Source organism: Mustela putorius, unplaced genomic scaffold (assembly GCF_011764305.1).
Source record: "Mustela putorius furo isolate JIRA1106 unplaced genomic scaffold, ASM1176430v1.1 tig00003862_pilon_pilon_pilon, whole genome shotgun sequence".
Classification (NCBI taxonomy): Eukaryota; Metazoa; Chordata; class Mammalia; order Carnivora; family Mustelidae; genus Mustela; species Mustela putorius.
The window spans coordinates 2,635,183-2,658,436 of NW_025422014.1; the positions used below are offsets into that span (position 1 = coordinate 2,635,183).

Genomic DNA, 23,254 nt, shown 5'->3' on the forward strand with positions numbered 1-23,254 from the left:
AATTTAATTTACTTTTATTGACAATATCATGTGCCTTTTATTCAGTGACTTAATTTGTTCTCTGTATTTATAGGTCTGATTATGCTTTTTATTTGTTTATTCATTTGTTTTGCTTTGTTGTTTTTAGATTCCCTTGGCTTGCTCGTTCTGTAACTGGAGGCCTGCATCTTCCTCTCCACTTCACCCATTTTGCCCAAACCCCTACTCCTTCCCCTATGGCAACCATCAATTTTTTCTCTGTATTTATAGGTCTGATCCTGCTTTCTGTTTGTTTATTCATTTTTTAAAATTCCATTTATGAGTAGAATCTTATGGTATTTATTTTTCTTAGTATGACTTATTTCACATAGCTTAATAGAATTTAGATTTTAGGTACCTCTCAGAAAAACACAAGGGAAAGAAGAGAATGAGATTTGATATGGTCACATATTAGGTGTCAGCTGCATCAGAAGCATATTTAGCAAGTGGTAAAATTTAATGAAGATAGGATGTGGGAACATGGCTATTCACCATATTTTGTATACTTTTGTGAATATTTAAAATATGTATAACAAAAATATGTAAAAACTCAAAATACTTTGCATTAAAAAGCAATCGAGGGAAGGTACAAAAACAGGTAAACCTTATATTCCTAATTTTGAATCGAACTGTTTATATTTAGTTATTAAATAGATTATTTTGTGTTACTTTCTTATATCCTTTATAATCAAAGTTTGTGGGGAAAATAACAAAATGAATTAACATGATATGATCATTCTGGGATGAATCCGTTTTTGTTTTCCAGACTTCTCTTGGGACTGTGAAATATTTCCTGCCCCTAAGATCTTTTCTCTCTTGATCTCAGAGTCCATCTGTTTCTCTTCCCTCCCTCTTCTCCCTGCCTCTGTCTGTTTCTCTTTGGTTCTTTAGATCTTTTTGTCTCCCAGTCTCTGTCTCTTGGGGTTTGTGTTGCGAGTTATACTCTCTCGGCTGGGGCCTGGGGTTGTCTCTTAGGGTCTCGGGTTTTTGAATTCCCTGCTCCCAGGCACTGTTTCTCATGGTTGTACTTTCTTGGGGTCTTTCTCTTGCTAATTCTCTTACTTGTTGTGCCTGCCTCCCCCCTCCCATGTTTTTCTTCTTTTGCATTCATATATACCTGTTTGTGTGTGTTCCACTCGCTGTCTCTCTCTCCCTCTTCTAGAGTTCAGTTTGTCTCCTCTACTCCACTCCCCACCTTGTGTCTTTTCCATACAGTAAAGCTCTCTCTTTCCTTGGGTGGTCTTTTTTTCTCTTTTTGCAAGAGGGTGCCCTCCTTCCTCCTCATCCCCTTTTTCCCTCTTCCTCCTTCTCTCTTCCTCCCTTCTCTTCCCTCCTCTTCCCTCCTCCCCATTTCTCTAGGTCTCTTGCTTAATCCTCTCTGGATCTTTTGAGTTTCTTTCCTTATTTGCCTACTTATTTATGTTTCATTTATTTTGTTTAGGTAAAGCTACTTCCTCTTCTAATCCAAGCAGCCCAGCTCCAGACTGGTACAAAGATTTTGTTACAGATGCTGATGCTGAGGTTTTAGAACATTCTGGAAAAATGGTACTTCTTTTTGAAATTCTTCGAATGGCAGAGGAAATTGGGGATAAAGTGTAAGTTTCTCTCCTGTTTTTATTATATAAATGAACCTTTTTATAACCTTTCTGTTGTTTAAACAATTTATTGGAAGAAATCTGTTTTGTTTTCTTCCTGTCTGGAGATGTAATTTCTTTAGTAGTGTAGTGATAGACAACTGTCTTCCTTCTCACCCACTAGTTCTGAGTACATATTTTGGTGGTTTCTTCAGTGCTATTTTCCCTTTCTGGCTGTTGCACCAGACTTATTTCTTTGAGCCAGGTCTCTAGTAGATGTCTATATTTCACCATCTTTAAAAATTATTTTTCAATCCATGCAATGTGGTTACTACTTTATTGAGATTTTTTTCCCCTAAAGTCACTCAGTGACCTTTTAACCCCCAAATCTAGTGGGTACCTCTCAGACTTTATTTCACCTCTTCAACTATTCTCTGTCCTTTCTCCTTTGTTTTTGTTCTTGGCTTCATCCTTCAAATTACAGTTCAAAAAACATTTAAAATTTTGAACCAAGACAAACCATAAGAGATTCAATCTCACAAAACAAACTGACGGTTGGGGGCGGGAGGGAGAGGATGGTTGGGTTATGGACATTGGGGAAGGTATGTGCTATGGTGAGTGCTGTGAAGTGTGTAAACCTGGCAATTCACAGACCTGTACCCTTGGGGCCAATAATACATTATATGTTAATAAAAAAAATAAATAATTATTAAAAATTTTTGAACCAGGCTGACTTTTTAGTTTGTTACAATATGCCAACATATGTTCGTAAAATATTTTTAACATGTATCTGTGATTCTTTTAATAACAATTTAACATAAAGCTTAAAATGAACCTTTTATTTTAAAAAGTTTCAAACTTAGTTCCTTTAACTTTCTTGGGAAGAGAATAGATCCATGGCTAATATTTCTGTTCCATCTTTTAATATACCTCTATTATTAACACATTCTGATATACATACTTGTATGTCTTTTCACTGGATAGTGAGTTTATTAACCACTGTACCTTGCACTTTGTAAGTACTCACTAAAATTTATTTTTGCTGTGTATTGCCACTTTTTTTTTTTATACAGAAACAAGTGGTTCAGATAAGGGATGATGCTGACCTATCATGGAGTTAGTAGTAATGGAGGTAAAGGATATGTTTTGGAATGGAAGCAATAGGATTTGGTACATTAATGCAGGGCAGTAAGAATATGAGAGTAGTCAAAGATGACTCCCAGGCTTCCAGACTCAGTGGCTGGTGGATCATGGTGTTATTTACTAGAAGGGAGAATAGTAGTGAAGAACTAAGTTTATTAGAGGTAGTAAAGAATTCTGCTCTGGCCATGTTAAGTTTCAGAGGCCTATTAAATACCCATGAGAGATGCAAGTAGAAAGTGGGTATTTGAATTCAGAGTTCCTAAAAGTTCAGATTATTGCTGTGACATGCTCATGCTTTTTTTCTGCCATCAGTGTAGGTAGTTTAAAATTTTTATTTGCGTACCATACAAAAATTTTAAGAGTGTGAAAGGGATTTGGGTGTTTTTAAAATTTCCTAACCAGTGCAAGAATCTCCTCTACCATGTTCATCATAGATCTTCTCCTAACCTCTCCCATAATAGAACATTTGCTATTTCAGAAGACTACCTATAGTTGAATACTTCATATTTTTAGAAATTATGTCCTTTAGTTTGTACTTTATCCCTATAGCTTTTTTCCTTATGGTTTAAAATTAAACATATCTACTGCCTTTTTTAAGACTCATAGTGATTTTTTTTAAGCTATAAGTCCCAACTGAAAGACATTATCAGTGTTAGGACTATAAAACTATGGCATTTCAATAACTGTGATTACCACTATTTTTTATTTGTCCAACATTTTCTTGTGGAAATTTTCAAACATAAAAAAAGCAGAAAGAATTTTACAGTGAATATTCATATACCTGTCACCTAGAATCTATACTGTATTCCGTATTATGTTGTACTTTCTTTATTACATAACATACATATCTGTTTATCTGTTCATCTTATTTTCCTGATACCTTTCAGTGTGGGTGGCAGACATCAGTACTACGGTTTCAATTGTCTCTTCTTCAAAAAATAGTGGGTTCATCTCTCATGTCACTCTTAGCTTTTTTTCTGAGTTCGTTGATCTATTCTTTGTATGGCAGTTTCAGTCCTGACCATATGGTCTTGAACATACTTCAGTTTTTTAGCACCCATCTCAAGATATGGTCATAGTAAACAAAATACTTCAGCTGAGTTTTGATTAACACAGAGTTGTAGTGAAACTGGTTCTTCTTTATTCTAGACCCTGTACTCCCATCCATGCAATCCAATAGAGAGGTTTTCTAACATCTAAATAACACTGTTAGTTCATATTAAACTTACGGTCAACTGAGACTCATTTTTTTTTTTAAAGAAGAACTGGTGTCAAATCAGATTCATGTATTCTCTATTTGTGCAGTTGATCTTTTGACCCAAGTGAAAACTTGATATTTCATGAGGCAAGAGATAAATGAATTTTAGTGATTTTTTAGCCAGTGGTGTGTTGATAAATGTTTGACAACTGACTTCCAAAAAATGATAACAGAGAAAGCAAAGAAGCACGTTAAGCCCTAATTTGTGGCATTTGCTGATAACCATGATAAACTACTCTCAACTGTGGCCAATCTTAAGCTACCAACAGTAGTGGGAAGAAAGGCTACCAATCCAATTTCCTATTTAAAGCAAGTTACAGCTAATTCCAGTATACTATTGGATTCAGCCCAGCCCTTCTCACTTATTTTATGTCATTTAAGCATTAAATTTTGGTTGAATTTTAATTTCTAGTTTTTTTGGTATGTATGAATTTGATTTGTATTGCTTCTATATTTTTATATGGGTCATTAATAAAATACATAAAGCCAAAATAGTTTATACAAGGATGAAAATTATTACCAGTTAGGGCAGTAGTTGTTCATCTTATCTGCAACTAGAAAAAATTAAGAGATAACCAATAGTATGTAGCCAGTTAGTCCTAATAACACCTTTCTCATAGTGAGATTTTTCTGAGCTCAGTGGTTCCCAGAACCAGCTTTAATGCAGGCTCAAGTCAGCCTTTTTCCAGAATAGTACCCCAAATTCCAGATTAATTCCAATTAAATAAATAATTAGTATTTCTAAGAATTTAAGTTTCTGAGTTATAGGAGCTGCTGAAAACTTAATTTGTAGCTCAAAAAGAATTAATTCAATAAAGTGTTTGATTCTAGGAAAAATAATCTATTGAGGGATCAAGACTGTTGGTCATTTAAACTGAGTACTAGGAAGAGATAATTTCCTTACCAGTATTCTAGGAGTACCAACTGGGAGACAGTAGAACCGCATAGTGCGGAGTTTAGGAAGTCCTATACAATAGCCAGTGCACATGTTATAAACTCCCAACAGCTGTTTCATAACTTGAGTTGTTCTTTTTAGTTCTACTACTAAATCTGAAGACTTCAAGCAGTGAATGTTGAAGGATCTTCTGGAGTCATAAAAGCATCTCTCTCCTATAGTACAACTTTCAGAATCAAATAATACCAAACAGTATGCTTGGACAGGTGTCTAGTTCCTTGTATACTGACCTACTTTTTTTGCATATATAGGGGAGAGAATGAGCCCTCCTTTATCCTTTATTCTCTTTCTAGAGTTTTTCATTTCCTGTTTAAAATTATGTCTACTTCTCACCAATGGGATAGATGAGAGCAGTGGTTTTTGCACTGTTTTTCAGAGGCCATGAAAGTTGGTGAAAAGAGAAGGCTAGAGCAGAGGCTGAGGGGCCAGTGACACTTTTACCTTCTTCTCTCCCCAAGGCCTGAAGCACTCTGCTTTGTTTAAAAAGATTTTTTTTTATTTGAGAGAGTGTGAGTGGGGTGGTTGGAAGGTGAGTCAGAAGGAAAGGGAGAGAGAATCTCAAGCAGACTCCCAGCTGAGTATGGGGCCTGACCTGAGGCTCGATCTCACAACCCTGAGATCATGACCAGAGCCAAAACCAGAGTCAGATACTTAACCAACTGAGCCACCCAGGTGCCCTTTTATTATTTGTTTATTTATATTCTATGTATATGTATCTTACATATATTTTTCAAAGTTTTAATTTAAATTCTAGTTAGTTAACATACAGTGTAATGTTAGTTTCATGTTAAATAGATGATGAGGATTAAAGAGTGTACTTGTTGTGATGAGCACCAGGTTGTTGTATACAAGTCCTGAGTCACTATATTGTGCACCTGAAATTATTTATTACATTTTAATACCACATAAAACTTAATGTGAACAAATGGTTTTCATGGCTCAAAACAGGAGTTAGAAAACTACTCGGATGGAGAATCAGCAATCTGCAGATATGTTTGAAATGGAACAACAAAGTATTTTAGAATGTTTACAAGCCTAAAATTACTGAAATACTTTTAATAGTTAACACTTTTTTTCTCATATTCTCTAAATAGTTTCTTTTGTACACTAAAAGTTTTTAATTTTGATGAAATCTACTTTATCAGTTTTTTTCCCCATAGATCATACTTTTGGTGTTATATCTAAGAATTGTCTAACCCCAAGTTATGAGTATTTTCTTCCTGGAGTTTTCATAAACATTCTACAGTTTTACATTTTAAAATCAGATTTGTGCTCCATTTTGAATTACTTTTTCTATAAAGTGGGAGGTTTAGGCCAAAGTTCATTTTTATTTTTTGCATGTGGTTGTTGAATTTTTCCAAGACTGTCAAGACCATTGTTGAAAAGATCCTTTTTCCACTGAATTGTCTTTGCCAATTTGTGAAATACCATTAAGCTAACTGTTTTGTGTGGCTCTATATCTGGCCTCTATATTCTCTTCCATTTGTGTTTGTCCTTTAATGAGTACTATACCATTATGATTACTCTAGCTTTTTAAGTGTTGAAATCATGTAGAGTTAGGCCTCCAACTTTTTCTCTTTCAAAGTTACTTTGGCTACTCTGTTTTGGCTACTCAGCATTCCCATATAAACTATAGTAGTTAATTTCTCAAAATTCCTACTGTGGTTTTGATTAGAATTGTGTTGATTTTGTAAGTCAATTTGGGAAGAAGTGATATCTTTACTACGTGACCCTTCTAATCCATGAACACTCATCTGTTTTTTAGCCTTGTTTTCAGCCAGTCTCTCATATCTCTGGACTTGATTGAAGATTTTCTTGAATTGGCCAGTAGGGAAAAGACAGAAGATAAAGATAAACCTCTTATTTATAAAGGTGAGTTACAAACAGTTCTGTATCATAACTTTTTGAAACCTTCATTTAAACATGTTATACAAACATTTTAACAATAAAAGAAAAAATACTCCCCAGACACACAACTTTAATATATCCATTTTTCTGCACATTATTCTTATCCTTATCTATATAAATATGGTCTTTATTATTGCAATTATAACATGAAGTAAGATTTTTTTGTTCTTATAAAGAGCTTTATTGAGATAATTCACATATCATGCAGTTCATCCATTTTCAGTAAACAATTCAGTGGTTTTAGTATTTTCATAGAGTTGTGCAACTGTCACTACAATTTTCTCCTTTTTAATCACCACCAATGAAACCTTGTACCCTTTAGCTATTACTCTCCTACCCCTGCCTTCTGCTTCTTCAGATCTTAAGCAGTCACTAATGAATCTACTCTCTATTTCTACAGTTTGACCTATTCTGAAACTTTCATATGAATGGATTCATATAATATGTAGTATTTTGGGACTGGCTTCTTTCACATAGTATGTTTTCAAAGTTCTTCCATGTAGCATATGTCAGCACTTCATTCATTAGGCCTTAAAGAGCTAATGATAAGTGAGTCGGGGGAAATTGGAGAGGGAGACGAACCATGAGAGATTGTGGATTCTGAGAAACAAACTGAGGGTTTTGGAGGGGGGGGTGGTGGTTGGGTGAGCCTGGTGGTGGGTATTAAGGAGGGCACATACTGCATGGAGCACTGGGTGTGGTACATGAACAGTGAATCTTGGAACACTGAAAAAAAAAATAAAATTAACAACAACAAAAAAAGTTTTCCTAGGAGACAATACAAGAAAAAAGTATCCAGATTACTCATCATCATTCTTTGACCATTACTTTAGGAATAACACAATATTAAATTAGCTCAATTTTGAAAAACAAAAAAGAGCTAATAATATTCCATTGTATGGATAATACCCACATTTTGATTATCCATTTATTTATTCCTAGATATCTGGGTTGTTTCATCTTCTGACTATTATGGGTGCTATGATAAATATTTGTATGCAAATTTTTATTTATTTAAGCCTCTGTTTTCACTTCTTTCAGATATATACTTAGGAATGGAATTGTTAGGTCATATAGTAATTTTAACTTACTGAGGAACCAGTAAACTGTTTTCCACTGACTACACTATTTTACATTTCCACAAGCCGTTTACAAGGGCTCCAGTTTCTCCACATCTTCACCAACACTTACCTTCTGTTTTGTTTCGTTTTATTACAAGTATACCGTAGAGGTATTGCGGGTTTGGTTCCAGACCGCCACAATAATGTGAATACTTTAATAAAGGGAGTCAAATTAGTTTTTTTTTTTTTTTGGTTTCCCAGTACATATAGAAGTATTTACACTATGCTGTAGTCTTTTAAGTGTGCAATAGCATTATAGCTAAAAAAATGTGTATACCTTAATTAAAAAATACTTTATTGCTAATAGATGCCATCATCCGAATTTTCAGTGAGTTGTAATTTTTTGCTGCTGGAGGATTTTGCCATGATGTTGGCTTACTTATCGGGGTGGTGGTTGCTGAAGATTGAGGTGGTTGTGGCAATGTCTTAAAGAAAGACAATAGTGAAGTTTGCGGTATCAATTGACCTTTCCTTTCACAAATGATTTCTGTGTAGCATGCAATGCTGTTTGGTAACATTTTACCCACAGTAGAACTATTTTCAAAATTGGAGTAACGTCAGTCCTCTCAAACCCTGCTGCTACTTTATCAAATAAGTTTATATTCTAAATCTTTTGTTGTCATTTCAGTAATCTTCACAGCATCTTCACCAGGCATAGATTCCACCTCAAAAAAACACTTTGTTTGCTCACCTATGAGGCAACTCCTTACCTGTTCAAGATTTATCATGACATTATAGCAATTCAGTTCTTTCTTCAGGCTTCACTTCTACTTCTAGTTCTCTTGCTATTACAACCACATCTGCAGTTACTTCTCTTAAAGTCATCCATGAGGGTTGGATTCAACTTCTTGCAGACTCCTGTTAATGTTGATATTTGATCTCTTTCCATGAATTACAAATCACAAATTCTTAATAGCGTGTAAAATGGTGAATCCTTTCCAGAGGGGTTTTTTTTTTACTCTTTTTTCTTTATATTTTAGTTATCATACAGTGCAATATTGGTTTCTGGAGTACCATTCAGTGATTCATCACTTACATGCAACACCCAGGTCTTTAATACCCATCACTCGTCTAGCCCATCCCCAACCCACCTCCCTCCAGCAGCCCTCAGTATGATCTCTATCTTTGAGAGTCTCTTAGGGTTTCTTTACCTCTCCCCCCATGCCATGTTAATGTGTTTTCTTTCTGAAAGTCCACATATGAATGAGATCATATGGTATTTATCTTTCTCTGACTGACTTATTTTACTTAGCATAGCACCCTTGATGTTTATAGCAGAAGGTTTTCAATTTTCTTTACCTAGATCCATCAGAGGAGTCGCTATGTAAGTTTTGAACATGAGTCCCCCTACTTTGTTCCTCTTCAAGATTGTTTTGTCTGTACTGGGTCCTTGGCAATTCCATATGAATTTTAGAATCACCTTGTAGATTTCTACAGAGAAATCAGCATAGGGATTATGATAAAGAATCTGATAGGGAGGGGTGCCTGGGTGGCTCAGTGGGTTAAAGCCTCTGCATTCAGCTCAGGTCAGGATATCTGGGCCCTGGGATCAAGCCCCACATTGGGCTCTCTGCTCAGCCAGGAGCCTGCTTCCTCCCTCTCTCTCTGCCTGCCTCTCTGTCTACTTGTGATCTGGCTCAGTGGGTTAAAGCCGCTGCCTTCAGCTCAGGTCATGATCCTGTGGTCCTGGGATCGAGCCCCGCATCAGGCTCTCTGCTCAGCAGGGAGCCTGCTTCCTCCTCTCTCTCTCTGCCTGCCTCTCTGCCTACTTGTGATCTCTGTCAAATAAATAAATAAATAAATAAAATCTTGTCTGTCAAATAAATAAATAAAATCTTTAAAAAAATAAGATTCTGATAAGGGATTACATTGAATCTGTATTTCATTTTAGGAAGTATTGCCATCTTAACAGTATTAAATCTTCTGATCCATGAACATAGAAAGTTTTAGCATTTGTTTAGGTTTTTAATTTTCTTTCACCAGTATTTTGTGGTTTTTAGTGTATACTTATTCTTACTTATTTTATTCTTTTTGATATTGTAAATGCAATTTTCTTAATTATATTTTTGGATAGTTACTGCAAATGTTTAAAAAATGAGTTTTGTATATTAACTCCTTTATTAGTCCTAATAGTTTTTAAGTGAATATTCTTATTTATTTTTTATTTTTTGTTTTTTATTATGTTAGTCACCATACAGTACTTCATTAGTTTTTGATGTAGTGTTCCATGATTCATTGTTTGTGTATAACACCCAGTGCTCCATGTAATACGTGCCCTCCTTAATACGCATCACAGGGCTAACCCATTCCCCCCAACCCCCTCTCCTCTGAAACCCTCGGTTTGTTTCCCAGAGTCCATAGTCTCTCATAGTTTGTCTCCCTCTCTGATTTCACACCTTTCATTTTTCCCTACCTTCTCCTAATGTCCTCCGTGCTGTTCCTTATGTTCCACATATAAGTCAAATCATGTAATTGTCTTTCTCAGCTTGACTTATTTCACTTAGTATAAGCTCCTCCAGTTCCATCCATGTCGATGCAAATTGTGGGTATTCATCCTTTCTGATGGCTGAGTAATATTCCATTGTATATATTAACCACATCTTTATCCATTCATCTGCTGAAGGACATATTGGCTCCTTCCACAGTTTGGCTATTTTGGACATTGCTGCTATGAACATGGGGGTACATGTTCCCCTTCTTTTCACTACATCTGTATCTTTGGGGTAAATATCAATAGCCAGTAACTAAATTGAACCAGTGATCAAAAGCCTCCCAAAAAACAAGGGTCCAGGGCCCAGGTAATCCTACCAAACAGTTAAAGAAGAAATAACACCTATTCTTTTGAAGCTGTTTTAAAAAATACAAACAGCAGGAAAACTTCCAGACTCATTCTATGAAGCCAGCATTACCTTGATCCCAAAACCAGGCAAAGACACCATCTAAAAGGAGAGTATAGGCCAGTCCCTGATGAATATGGATGCCAGAATTCTCAACAAGATCCTAGCCAGTAGGATCCAACAGTACATTAAAAGGATGACCCATCATGACCAGGTGGGATTTATCCCTGGGATGCAAGGGTGGTTCAGCATTTGCAAATCAATCATGTGATAGAACACATTAATAAGAGAAGAGATAAGAACGATGCGGTTCTCTCAATTGATGCAGAAAAAGCATTTGACAAAATGCAGCATCCTTCCTTGATTAAAACTCTTCAGAGTGTAGGGATAGAGGGAATATTCCTCAGTTTCATAAGAACCATCTGTGAAGAGCCCACAGTGAATATCATTGTCAGTGGGGAAAAAGCTTAGAGTCTTTCCCTTAAATCAGGAACATGGCAGTGATGCCCACTCTCGCCACAGTTGTTCAACATAGTACTTGAAGTCCTAGTAACAGCAATCAGACAACAAAAAGAAATAAAAAGGTGTTCAAATTGGCAAAGAGTCAAACTCTCTCTCTTCGCAGATGACCTGATGCTTTATGTGGAAAACCCAAAAGATTTCACTCCCAAATTATTAGAACTCATATAGCAATTCAGTAATGCAGCAGGATACAAAATCAATGCACAGAAATCTGTTGCTTTTCTATACACTAACAATGTAACTGTAGAAAGAATTTAAGTGGTTATTTAAAGGAGTTTCCATATACAGGATTATGTCGTTTGCATATCCAATGTGGATTACTTCTATTTCTTTTTCTTGCCCAGTTTCCAGGTTAGGACCTCTAGTACAGCGTTGAAGTGGCAAGAGCAAACATCCTTTTCTTGTTCTTAATCTTGGGGGAAAAGCATCTGTTCTTTCACCATTAGTATGGTGTTAGTTGTAGTTTTTTCATAATGCTGTTTATAAAGTTGAAGAAATTCCCTTCTATTTCCAGCTTTTTAAGTGTTTTTTTTTTTTAATCATGAATGGTGTTGGATATTGTTAAATGATTTCTCTCATCTTTTAAGTTGATCATACTGGTTTTTTAAAAATTCTACTGATTTAGTTCATTACCTTGAATGTCAGATGTTAAACCAACCTTGTATACTTGGGATAAATCCCACTTGGTTATGGTGTATAATTGTCTTTATATGTTCCTGGATTCTTTTTATTAGTATTTTGTTGAGTATTCGTGCATTCTTATTCATAAGATATAACTAGTTTTCAGCTTTGTTTTCTTTTAATATTTTTGTCTGGTTTTGATATGAGGCTAATATTGGCCTCATTTAATGAGTTCAAAATTTTCCTTTCCCTGTTTCTTTTTTTTTTTAAAGATTTTATTTATTTATTTGACAGCGAGAAATCACAAGTAGATGGAGAGGCAGGTACAGAGAGAGAGAGGGAAGCAGGCTCTCTGCTCAGCAGGGAGCCTGATGCGGGACTCGATCCCAGGACCCTGAGATCATGACCCGAGCCAAAGGCAGCGGCTTAACCCACTGAGCCACCCAGGTGCCCCCCTTTCCCTGTTTCTTGAAAGAGTTTGGGAAGAATTGGTATGAGTTCTTTAAATGTTTGCCAAAATTTAGCAGTGAAGCCATCTGGACCTGGGTTTTTCTTGTGGATAGTTTTTATCATCATCATCAACACTATTGTAAAATATACCTAACATGAAATTTAACATTTTCAGAGTGAAAAAGCAACCTACTGAATAGGAGAAAACATTTGCAAATCATGTATCTTGAGAGGGGTTAATATTCAGAGTACATAAAGAACTACTATAATTCAATAACAAATGGATGACCTGATTCAAAAAATGGGCAAAAGATTCAAATAGACATTTCTCTAAACGATAATATACAAATGATCTAGAGAAACATACAAATAAAAACCACAATGAGATATAACCTTACGTTATTAGAATGGCTACTGTCAAAATCTGTAAATAACACGTTGGTGATGATGTGGAGAATTTGGAACATTTGCACACTCTTGGTGGGATTATAAAATGATACAACCACTGTGGAAATCCTTATGGCAGTTCCTCAAAAAATTAAAACTAGAATTAAATGATCCAACAACACTATTTCTGGGTATATACTGAAAAGAATTGAAAGGATATATTTTTTAAAGATTTTATTTATTTATTAGAGAGAGCACACGCGCACAAGCAGGGGGAGCGGCAGGCAGAGCAGGCAGAGGGAGAAGCAGGCTCCCCACTGAGTAAGGAGCCCCATGCGGGACTCGATTCCCAGGACGCTGGGATCATGACCTGAGCTGAAGGCAGTGGCCCAACCAACTTATATCTTAAAACCACCCTTTCAGAGCCACCCAGGCATCCCTGAAAGGCTGGTTTTAAGATATTTGTACACTCATATTCATAGCCACATTATTCACAATAATGAAAAGGTAGAAAGAATCCAAGTGTATATTGGTGGATGAATGGATAAACAAAATGTGGTATATATACAGTGGAATATTTTTCAGCTCTTGAAGGAAATCCTGTCACATGTTACAACCCTGTCGATATTATGTTAAGTGAAATAAACCAGCACAAAAAAGGTGACTACTGTGTAAATTCATTTATTATTTCATTACTTCACTTATCTAAAGTAGTCAGATACACAGAGAAAGTAGAAGAGTGCTTACTGTGGGGAAGGGAAGAATGGGAAGTTGTTGTTTAGTGGGTATAGAGTTCCAGTTTGCAAGTATAAAAAGTTCTGGAGATCTGTCAACACAACTGAACTATATACTTAAAATGGCTAAGATGGTAAATTTTATGGTGGTGGGGATTTTTGTTGTTTTTGGGGTTTTTTTGTTTTTTTTTTTAAGATTTTTAAATTTTATTTTATTTTATTTTATTTTTTTATTTGACAGAGATCACAAGTAGGCAGAGAGGCAGGCAGAGAGAGAGAGAGAGAGAGAGAGAGAGAGAGGAGGAAGCAGGCTCTCCATGGAGCAGACAGCCCGATGCGGGGCTCAATCCCAGGACCCTGAGATCATGACCTGAGCTGAAGGCTGAGGCTTTAACCACTGAGCCACCCAGGCGCCCGTTTTTTGTTTTTTAACCACAGTATAAGAAGTTACATAGCCAGCTGCTACTGGAGGTTAGGTAAAACAGGAGTTTTGCTTGTTTTGTTTTGCACCAGATCTTTCTGATTTCTCTGTCTTCTATTAAAAATACAAATTTTAAATAACTGGTAAGAGATATGGGACAAACTACAACTGTGTTTACTAGTCATTGGCAGAATAGCTGTTAGGTACTCATCAAAATTTTTTTAATTTAATGTCCATTAATTTTATATATAAATCTCTCTTAGAGAGTAAAGAAATCATTACAGGAGTTTTAAGTTGTTTGTCCCATATTTCCTGTACAGATGGTTTGGTGTTTACAAATTCTTTTAATTTTTGTTTGTCCTGGAAGCTTTTTATCTCTCCCTTCTATTTGCAGTGATAGCCTAGCTGTATATAGTATTCTCAGCTCCATGTTTTTCTCATTTAGTGCTCTGAATATATCATGTCAGTTCTTTGTGGCCTGCCAGGTCTCTGTGGGTAATTCCACTGCCAATCTACTATTTTTACCATTGTATGTTACAGACTTTGTCGTGGACTCTCTTCTGGATTTTCTCTTTGTCACTAAGACTTGTAGGTTTTACTATTAGATAATGGGGTGTGGACCTATTCTTAATGATTTTGAGGGGGGTTCTCTGCACCTCCTGGATTTTGATGCTTGTTCCCTTTGCCATATTAGGGAAATTGTCTACAAAAATTCGCTCCAATATACCTTCTGTTTCCCTGTCTCTTTCTTCTGGAATCCCAATTATGCTAATGTTTGGCTTGCGGTATCACTTCTCTCTCGAATTCTCCCCTCGTAGTCCAGTAGTTGTTTGTCTCTCTTTTGCTCAGCTTTATTCTCTGTCATTTGGTCTTCTATATCATTAATTCTCTCTTCTCCCTCATTTATCCTAGCAGTGAGAACCTCCATTTTTGATTGCACCTCATTAATAGCTTTTTAAATTTTAGCTTGGTTAGATTTTAGTTCTTTTATTTCTCCAGAAAGGGCTTTTATTTCTCCAGATAGAGTTTCTCTAATATCTTCCATGCCTTTTTCAAGCCCAGCTAGCACCTTGAGAATCCTCATTCTGAACTCTAGATCTGACGTATTAGCAATCTCCGTATTGATTAGGTCCCTAGCCTTCAGTACTGCCTCTTGTTTTTTGTTTGTTTGTTTGTATTTTGTTGTTGTTGTTGTTGTTTTTGCGTTGAGTTTTGCCGCCTTGTCATTTTATCCAGATAAGAATATATGAAGGAGAGAATAAATTACTAAAAGGGTGGCAAAGACCCCAGAAAAAAAGTGTGTTAACCAAATCAGAAGAGACCCCAAATTGTGGGGAGGGGAGAAAGGGGTAAAAAGAAGTTCAAAAAAATTAAAAAAAAGAAAATATAGATATTAGACTGGGGATTAGAACAGAGCCACCCACTTAATTTTGGGAGTACTTTGGTCTCTTAGCAGAAACTACCTCGCAAAATTTTAAAGGAAGAAAAACGTGTGTGTGTGTATATATACACACACACACACATGCACACACACAAAAATAAGGGTAAACATGATGAAGGGATGGAATATGACTGTAAAGATGAACATTTTTAAAAAATTCTAAAAAAGAAGTTGATAAGTTGGTTGGGAAAAGAAAGAAAAAGAAAGTGGAGAGAATTTTCTCTAGCTGGAGATTAGAACAAAGCCCTGTGCTAGAATTAGGGTATATTTTGATCTATTAGAAGAAGTTGTATCCCAAAATTTTTTAGAAGGAAAACCCTATGTTTATACAAAAAATAAAGTTAGATATAATCATGGATAAAATATGACTATAAAGATGAAGTCTCAAAAAGATAATTTTAATGAAAGGTATTGTTAAGATAAACTAGTTAAGATGTAAAAGAGGAAAGAGTAAAAGTTAAAAGAAATTAGAATAAGAAAAAAATAAAATTAAAACAATTAATTAGCTTTGCAAGACTAAAGAATCATGGGGAGAAAGCCATGAATTCCATGCTTTGCTTTCTCCTCCTCTGTAATTCTACTGTTCTCCTTGATAAGTGAGTTTGGTCTTGGCTGCATTTCTTGCTGATCTTCTGTGGGAGGGGCCCTGTTGTAGTGATTTTCAAGTGTCTTTGCTGGAGGCGGAATTGCATTGTGCTTGCCAGGGGCCTGGTTAATTAATCTGCTCGGGTTTGCTCCCGGGAGCTTTTGTTCCCTGAATGCTTTCTGTAGAATTCTGGAGGACGGAAGTTAAAATGGTGGCCTCCTAGTCTCTGGCCCGGAGGAGCAGAGGGCTCAGGGCCCCAGTTCTCAGTGTGCCCTCAGAGACAAGCGCTCAGTCACTCCCATCTCCCTGGCCTCTGGCTGTGTGCTGAACTCTCCCAGCCTGTGACCAAGTGTCTCTGTTTCTGGCACACAGCCCCACCTGGAGTCTCCAAACCCAGCAGATCACTGTCACTCTTCCAGGGAGGTCTCCCCAGATCTGCCACTTGTGGGGCCCCTGCTCAAAGAGCAGTGGTCTCACTGTGCCACGGATCACTGTTTAAGGTAACCCCGAGATGAGAGCTCACTCCTTGGCTCTGTCTCTGTAGCTGGCTTCCTTGCTGTAATACCTGGGAACTCTGTGATACTCAGACACCTATGATCCTTTGGTGACCCTGCAGGACTTGAAACTATGCTGTCCCCGCAAGGGCTCCACCCCCTCTTCGCCTATGGAGCGATGTCCCTCAGTGGAGAAGACTTTTTTTTTTTTTTATTGTTTAGCATTTTTTTTAATTTTTAATTTTTTATAAACATGTATTTTTATCCCCAGGGGTATAGGTCTGTGAATCACCAAGTTTACACACTTCACAGCACTCACCAAAGCACATACCCTCCCCAATGTCCATAACCCCACCCTCCTTCTCCCAACCCCCCTCCCCCCAGCAACCCTCAGATTGTTTTGTGAGATTAAGAGTCACTTATGGTTTGTCTCCCTGAGAAGACTTTTAAAAGTTCAGATTTTGTGGTCTGTTGCTCCGCCTCTTGCCTGTCCGCCCTTCCTCTCCCCCGCCACCCCGCAGTCTATCTTCCTTCACTTTGGATTCACTTCTCTGCAGATCCTACCTTTCAGAACGCAGGCAATTTTCTGTTTCTAGAATTGCTGCTCTTCTTTTCTTCATTCCCCTGTTGGATTTGTAGGTGTTCAGAATGGTTTGAGAAACTATATAGCTGATCTCCTGCTACCTGATATCATTTCAGCCTGCTACTCTTCCACCATCTTGACTCTTCCCCCTATATCTTTTGTAGTGTAGTTTGAGATTAGGGAGCATGATATCACCAGCTTTGTTCTTTCTCAAGATTGCTTTGACTTTTAAGTGTCTTTTATGGTTCTGTACAAATTTTAGGATTCTTTGTTCTAGTCTGTGAAAAAATATATTGTGATCTCTTCTTTTTTGTCTGATGGTGGTACCTTGAGTACTCTTGGAATATAATGCTATTGTTTTTAATTTTAATTTTCTAATTCTGTTGATAATATTGATAATTTTTTCTCTTATATTCATTTTAAATATAATAACTTTTTGGGGAGCCTGGGTAGCTCAGTGGGTTAAAGCCTCTGCATTTGGCTCAAGGGTCATGATCGCAGGGTCCTGGGGTCGAGCCCCACATCGTGCTCTCTGCTCAACGGGGAGCCTGCTTCCCTTTCTCTCTCTCTGCCTGCCTTTCTGTCTGCTTGTGATCTTTGTCAAATAAATAAATAAAATCTTTAAAAAAATAAATATAATAACTTTTTAGGTAATAAAACCCCAATAACATCCTGTGTAAATTTTAGGCAGGTGGTGTCTTTATTTTTATACAGGTGCATTGGTTGCTTAGGTTGCTATAGTAATGAAAAGGAGCATTTGCTCTTTAGTTAATATAATATGACACACTTTGTCATTGGTTTACTGAGATGTTTACCTAGTAAAAAAGGTAGAATTCCTCTTTTTCCCCAATCAAAATCTTACATGGAATATTAGTACATTGGGCCTGGGTTGCTAAAAAAGTGAAGAGATCTCTCCTCCTTTCCTAACTGGGGTTAAGAGTCACCACTAAGCCACTGCCTCATTAGCAAACCTTAAATTAGATGTTTACAGAACTCATAATGTATTCCAGGGTTCATTTCATTTTATAAATATAAGGTACCTACCATGTGCAAGGCACAATCTAGATGCTGAGGAAAAAGATGCTAACAAAAAAGAACAGGTCCCTAACCTCCCAGAGGCTATACTTTTGTTAGGGAAGACCAATAAGAAACAAACAGGAAATGTATAGTTTAAAAATGCAATGGAGAAATAAAGAAATTCTTTAAAGGTGATGGGGAGTTCTGGGGGAAAATATGTAAATTGGTCAGGCAAGGCTTTATTGATGTCCCTCACAGAACTGGAGATGTAATAGGTCCATAGTAAATATTTGCTGATCTGGCAGGGTATCACATTGTCCGTACCTGGGTATTCTTTAGTTATTTTCCATAGAGAATCATGCTCTGGTGATGCATTTTTTTATGTGCCCCTTAATGTTTCAGTGCTAGGTATATACTGGCAGTTTTTAATCTTTGTCACTACTCCCTTCTTTGTTTCTGAGTCCCCTCCTTATTGATATGTCTTTAACATAATGTTCTGGTAGTGCTTCATTATCTGAAAGACAAAGTACCAGAAAAGTTATATCATTTTATTTTACTATCATGAATAAATGGAAAATGCCCATTTTACTCTATACTTATAGTACTGTAATTACATTTTCCCCATCTTTAATGGGTAAAAACAATGGTCATTTTTTTAGTTTTTATTTTCTTACCACTGGCAAGATGAAATATTTTTCCATACGGTTGTTAGTTTATATTTAATTTAATAAATTATCTTCAACAAACATTTGTTTTAATAATCAGTTCAGTTTATCACCACCACCATTACTACTACTACTACTACTACTACTACTACTACTACTACTGTGTACTGGACACTGAGCTAGGTTCAAGGAGTATTACAGGAAATCATTTTATAGAGATGATCAAATATAAATGTGCCCTAGTAGAGACAGATACAATTTGATGTGGGATCCTGGGTGACATATTAAGTACTCAGTGAGCTTAATTACTATGTGACAGGCACTGTTCTAAGGGGCTTTTTTCTTATATCAGCTCATTTTAAAAACCTGGGATTTTTAGAAACAATCCATTTTGGTGACTGACCTCTGCTGACTTTTTCACTTTTTAAGTGTTGGATTCACAGAAGTAGTGTGTAGATTATTCTTTTGTATTATCAGAGAAAGGTGAGTATGTTGAAATACTTTAAAAATATTAACATCGTATTTTATTTATGATTAGCAAATTAGCTTTAATAATTATCCTGTTTGGGTAAACAGTTAATGGAAATGTGACTCCAGACTCTTTTTTTATCCAGCCATCTGTCTCAAATTCTTTTTTCCTTAGCTGTGTGTATGCTTTTTTTTCAATTGAAAGAAATAAAAATCACGAATAAATAAATAGACTTTCTTACCAATTGTCAAATTTTCAGCAAGGATATTCTGTGTTTTCAGTATAAGTAAAGATATGGGTAAGTAAGAAACATGGTGAAAAGAACCTTTTAAGGGAGGTACTAAATTTAAGTAAAAAGTTTGCTGAAAGATCTAAATCTCAGTTTTATGAACTTGTTTTTATGTTAAGATTCTTTGATGTGACTCTGGAGGGGAAAAAGTAGTATTACTTTTATAATTTTACAATTGTAAATGTTTTATGTTTACAATTTACAATGTTTACAATTAAAAGAACTGGGATGGAAATTATGTCATAAAATAGAAAAATGTCTTTAGTACTTAATTTGGTATTTTAGTTTTAATGTGTAAGTCTTGGGTAAATTCTCATCTCACTGTCCAAAAGTTGATCAGTATCAACTTGTTAATAAGGGAGGAAACCTGGCCATTTACAGATTTAATTAAAAGTAAGCTTCATGAACATAATTCAGTTTAACCATATTCTTTTGACAGTTTTAAAGGTTTCTAATCAAGGAAATCTTTTATGAAATTCACATATAGATGAAATACTTTTTCAAAGTACCTTTGCTATTCAGTATCTGTTAGAAATAAATCTGTGGGAATTTATTTGTTAATATAGTGAATTACAACTTGATTAAAAAAATTTAGGGGCACCTGGGTGGCTCAGTGGGTTAAAGCCTCTGCCTTTGGCTTAGGTCATGATCCCAGGGTGCTAGGATCAAGCCCCACATCGGTCTCTCTGCTCAGCAGGGAGCCTGCTTCCTCCTCTCTCTCCCTGCCTGCCTGACTACTTGTAATCTCTGTCTATCAAATAAATAATAATAAAAAAAATTTTAAAAATTTGTATTTCACTATGCTATTAAAATATATATAACCAGATCTTAAATGGTGAGCAGGGAAGATCTATTATTACTGGCAGAACAATATATATCAGATATCTCTTTTCTTTTCTTACTAAATTTTCAGGTGAAGGGAAGTGGCTGCGAAACATTGACTATTACCGTTTAGATGGTTCTACTACTGCACAATCAAGGAAAAAATGGGCTGAAGAATTTAATGATGAAACTAATGTGAGGTAGGAAACATTTTTTGTTTGTACAGAGAGGTTTTTGTTTTGTTTTGTTTTTGTTTTTGTACAGAGAATTTTTTAAAAACAATTTTAAATCTGGGATGCCTGGGTGGCTCAGTCGCTTAAGTGGCCAGCTCTTGATTTCAGCTCAGGATATGATCTCAGGGTCATGAGATGAAACCCCTTATTGGGTTCTATGCTCAGCTCAGAGTCTGCTCATCCCTCCGCGGCCCTCCCACCCCCTGCTCATCCTCTGTTGCACTTGCACTCTCTTTCTTTCAAGTAAATAAAATCCATTTTTTAAAAAATCCAAAAACTTTTTAAAAATCTACAAACAGTTGGGGCATCTGGGTTGTTCAGTGTGTTAAGCCTCTGCCTTTGGCTCAGGTTGTGGTTTCAGGGTCCTGGGATTGAGCCCCGCATCGGGCTCTCTGCTTAGTGGAGAGCCTGCTTCCCCCACTCCTTTCTGCCTGCCTCTCTGCCTACTTGTGATCTCTCTCTTTGTGTCAAATAAATAAATAAAATCTTCAAAAAAATCTACAAATAGTTAAGTTCACTTGTTATAGTATATATTTCTACAATTTTTGACAAATACAAGATAGAGTCAAGATATAAAATGTTTTCATTACCTCTCAAGAAATTAACTCATGGAATTATAGAGTTAGATTAGAGCTTTTTGAGTCTTACTTCTTTCATATAGCAAAATATTTGAGATTTATCCATTTTATTGCATATGTCAATAGTTTGTTTATTGTTGAGTAGTATTCCATTATATGGATGTATTACAGTTTGTTTAGGCATCTCCACTTGAAAGAGTTGTTCCCAGGTTTGGGAGTTAAAATTGGAGGTGCTCTCATGTGTAAATTCTCGTGTGACCCATTGATATTTCTAGGAGTGCAATTGCTGGGTTGTATGATAAGTTTGTGTTTAGCTTTGTAGAAACTGCCACATAGTTTTCCAAAGTAGTTGTACAATTTTGCATTCCCATCAGCAGTGTATGAGAGTTCCAGTTGCCCTGCATCCCTGTCAGCACTTGGTATTGTTGTGTTTGTTTGTTTGTTTGTTTTAATTATTTCACCAATTCTGATATGTAATGGTATTTCATGTGACTTTAGTTTGCCTTTCCTTAATAATTGGTACAAAGCATCTTTTCATGTACATATTGACCATTTTTATATCATCTTTGGTGACAAATCTGATAGAAGCTTTAAAGTTAAAGTATTCTTCATCTTTTTATCTTCTGCAGAGATTTGAGTCATATATTTTAAACCACTGTAGATATGAGGTGTGTTGTATATGTGTTGTTGTTGCTGGTTTTACCTGTTAGCAATTAACAGACTTGAACTGCATTTGAAAGACAAAAATTAATATGTATACATATGTAGAAACATATGCACACATATCCATACATGTGTGAAAGCATGATCTTTCAGAAAATGTTGAAGATGGGCTTAGTTTAATGACAAGGCCAGAGTATGCCTTAGTCAATGTTTTAAAGCATAAAAGATACTATACTGTGTATGTAAAACATGTTTTATTTCTAGCAGAGTCCTGAGCTGCACCTAGGGTTAAGGCTAGAGAAATTCCAGTTAGAAGAATATATTCAGTTACCTTATAGAATATCTTAAATAGAATAATTGAAATATATATATTTAAAATCCATACACTCTGGGAGATCCTAAAAAGGAATGGTTGAGTACAGTAAAGTTATAAAAACATATTATTAAATAACTATTAACAGAGTAAGTTCATTTTTGTATTTTGTTTGCCATGTTCCTAAAAATTTACTGTTTCTGCATGAGTGTGAAGTAATTGTATTTTGTAACCCTCATCTAGTTTGTCAAACAAACTAAACCTTCCACTTGTTCAGTTTCCCAAATTTGTAAATATAACAGTAGCATGTGATTTTCCCATAACATTAGTATTTGATGACCAATGGGGAACAACATTGAAATTTGGATGCTGTGCTGTCATTTTGGTGAAACACTAGCCAATTAACTCCCCTAAACATAGACTAAAAAGTATCTGATTCAGATTCATCTTCTCATTTTCCCTCTTTCCCTCTCCTTCCTCCCATTTTATGTGTGTGTGTGTGTATATGTATGTATTTGATGGGTTACTGTTGAGTAGCTAAACCTGTTGAGATTAAATCCATAAATTTTAGAGATCGTATTTGTCTATCTATATTTTGTTTTCTCATGACTCAGTAATTGTCAGGAAATAGAATAAATGTTTTTATGGTAAAGCAGTTGAAAAGACACATTAAGGTAAACTTTAAAGATAATGACCATTTCTAATGTTGTATTGTGAGACCAGGAAGTTTTTTTTTTCAACAGCCTTAGTCCCTGGTTAGCTTTAATATTGTTTTTTTTTTAAACTTTTTATTTAAAAATAATTATAGATTCACAGGAACTTGTAAAGATAGTACAAAGAGGTCCTGTGAACACTTCATGTAATTTTCCTTTATATACCTATAATTTCAAAACCAAGAAATTGACACTAGTTCAAAGTATATAGCTTTTTTTTTTTTTATCTCACAGGTATAAGATGTTTTAATTATACTCCTTGGTAATACACAGTTGAAAAATTCTAAATGATACAAGAAATATAATTCAAATGATAAATTGAATTATAGTATTATTAACAAATGTTACTGAATATTAAATTTAGGAGTGTATATCTTTCTGTTTCATAAGGACAGTAAAACAATGAATATTCTCTATATATACACAACACATGTGAATA

The 23,254-nt window shown here is 35.7% G+C and overlaps 1 protein-coding gene across 7 annotated transcripts in view; it reads left to right on the top strand.

Annotated features, from left to right (window-relative positions):
• Nucleotides 1-23,254, top strand: part of ATRX (ATRX chromatin remodeler) — a 298,793-nt gene that overhangs the window by 225,341 nt on the left and 50,198 nt on the right. For all 7 annotated transcript variants that reach the window (XM_004777108.3, XM_013048169.2, XM_004777110.3 and 4 more), the window contains 3 exons: nt 1,460-1,613; nt 6,714-6,820; nt 20,407-20,515. In XM_004777108.3, coding sequence (XP_004777165.1) covers nt 1,460-1,613; nt 6,714-6,820; nt 20,407-20,515 — 370 coding nt within the window. The remainder of the gene's footprint in view (nt 1-1,459; nt 1,614-6,713; nt 6,821-20,406; nt 20,516-23,254) is intronic.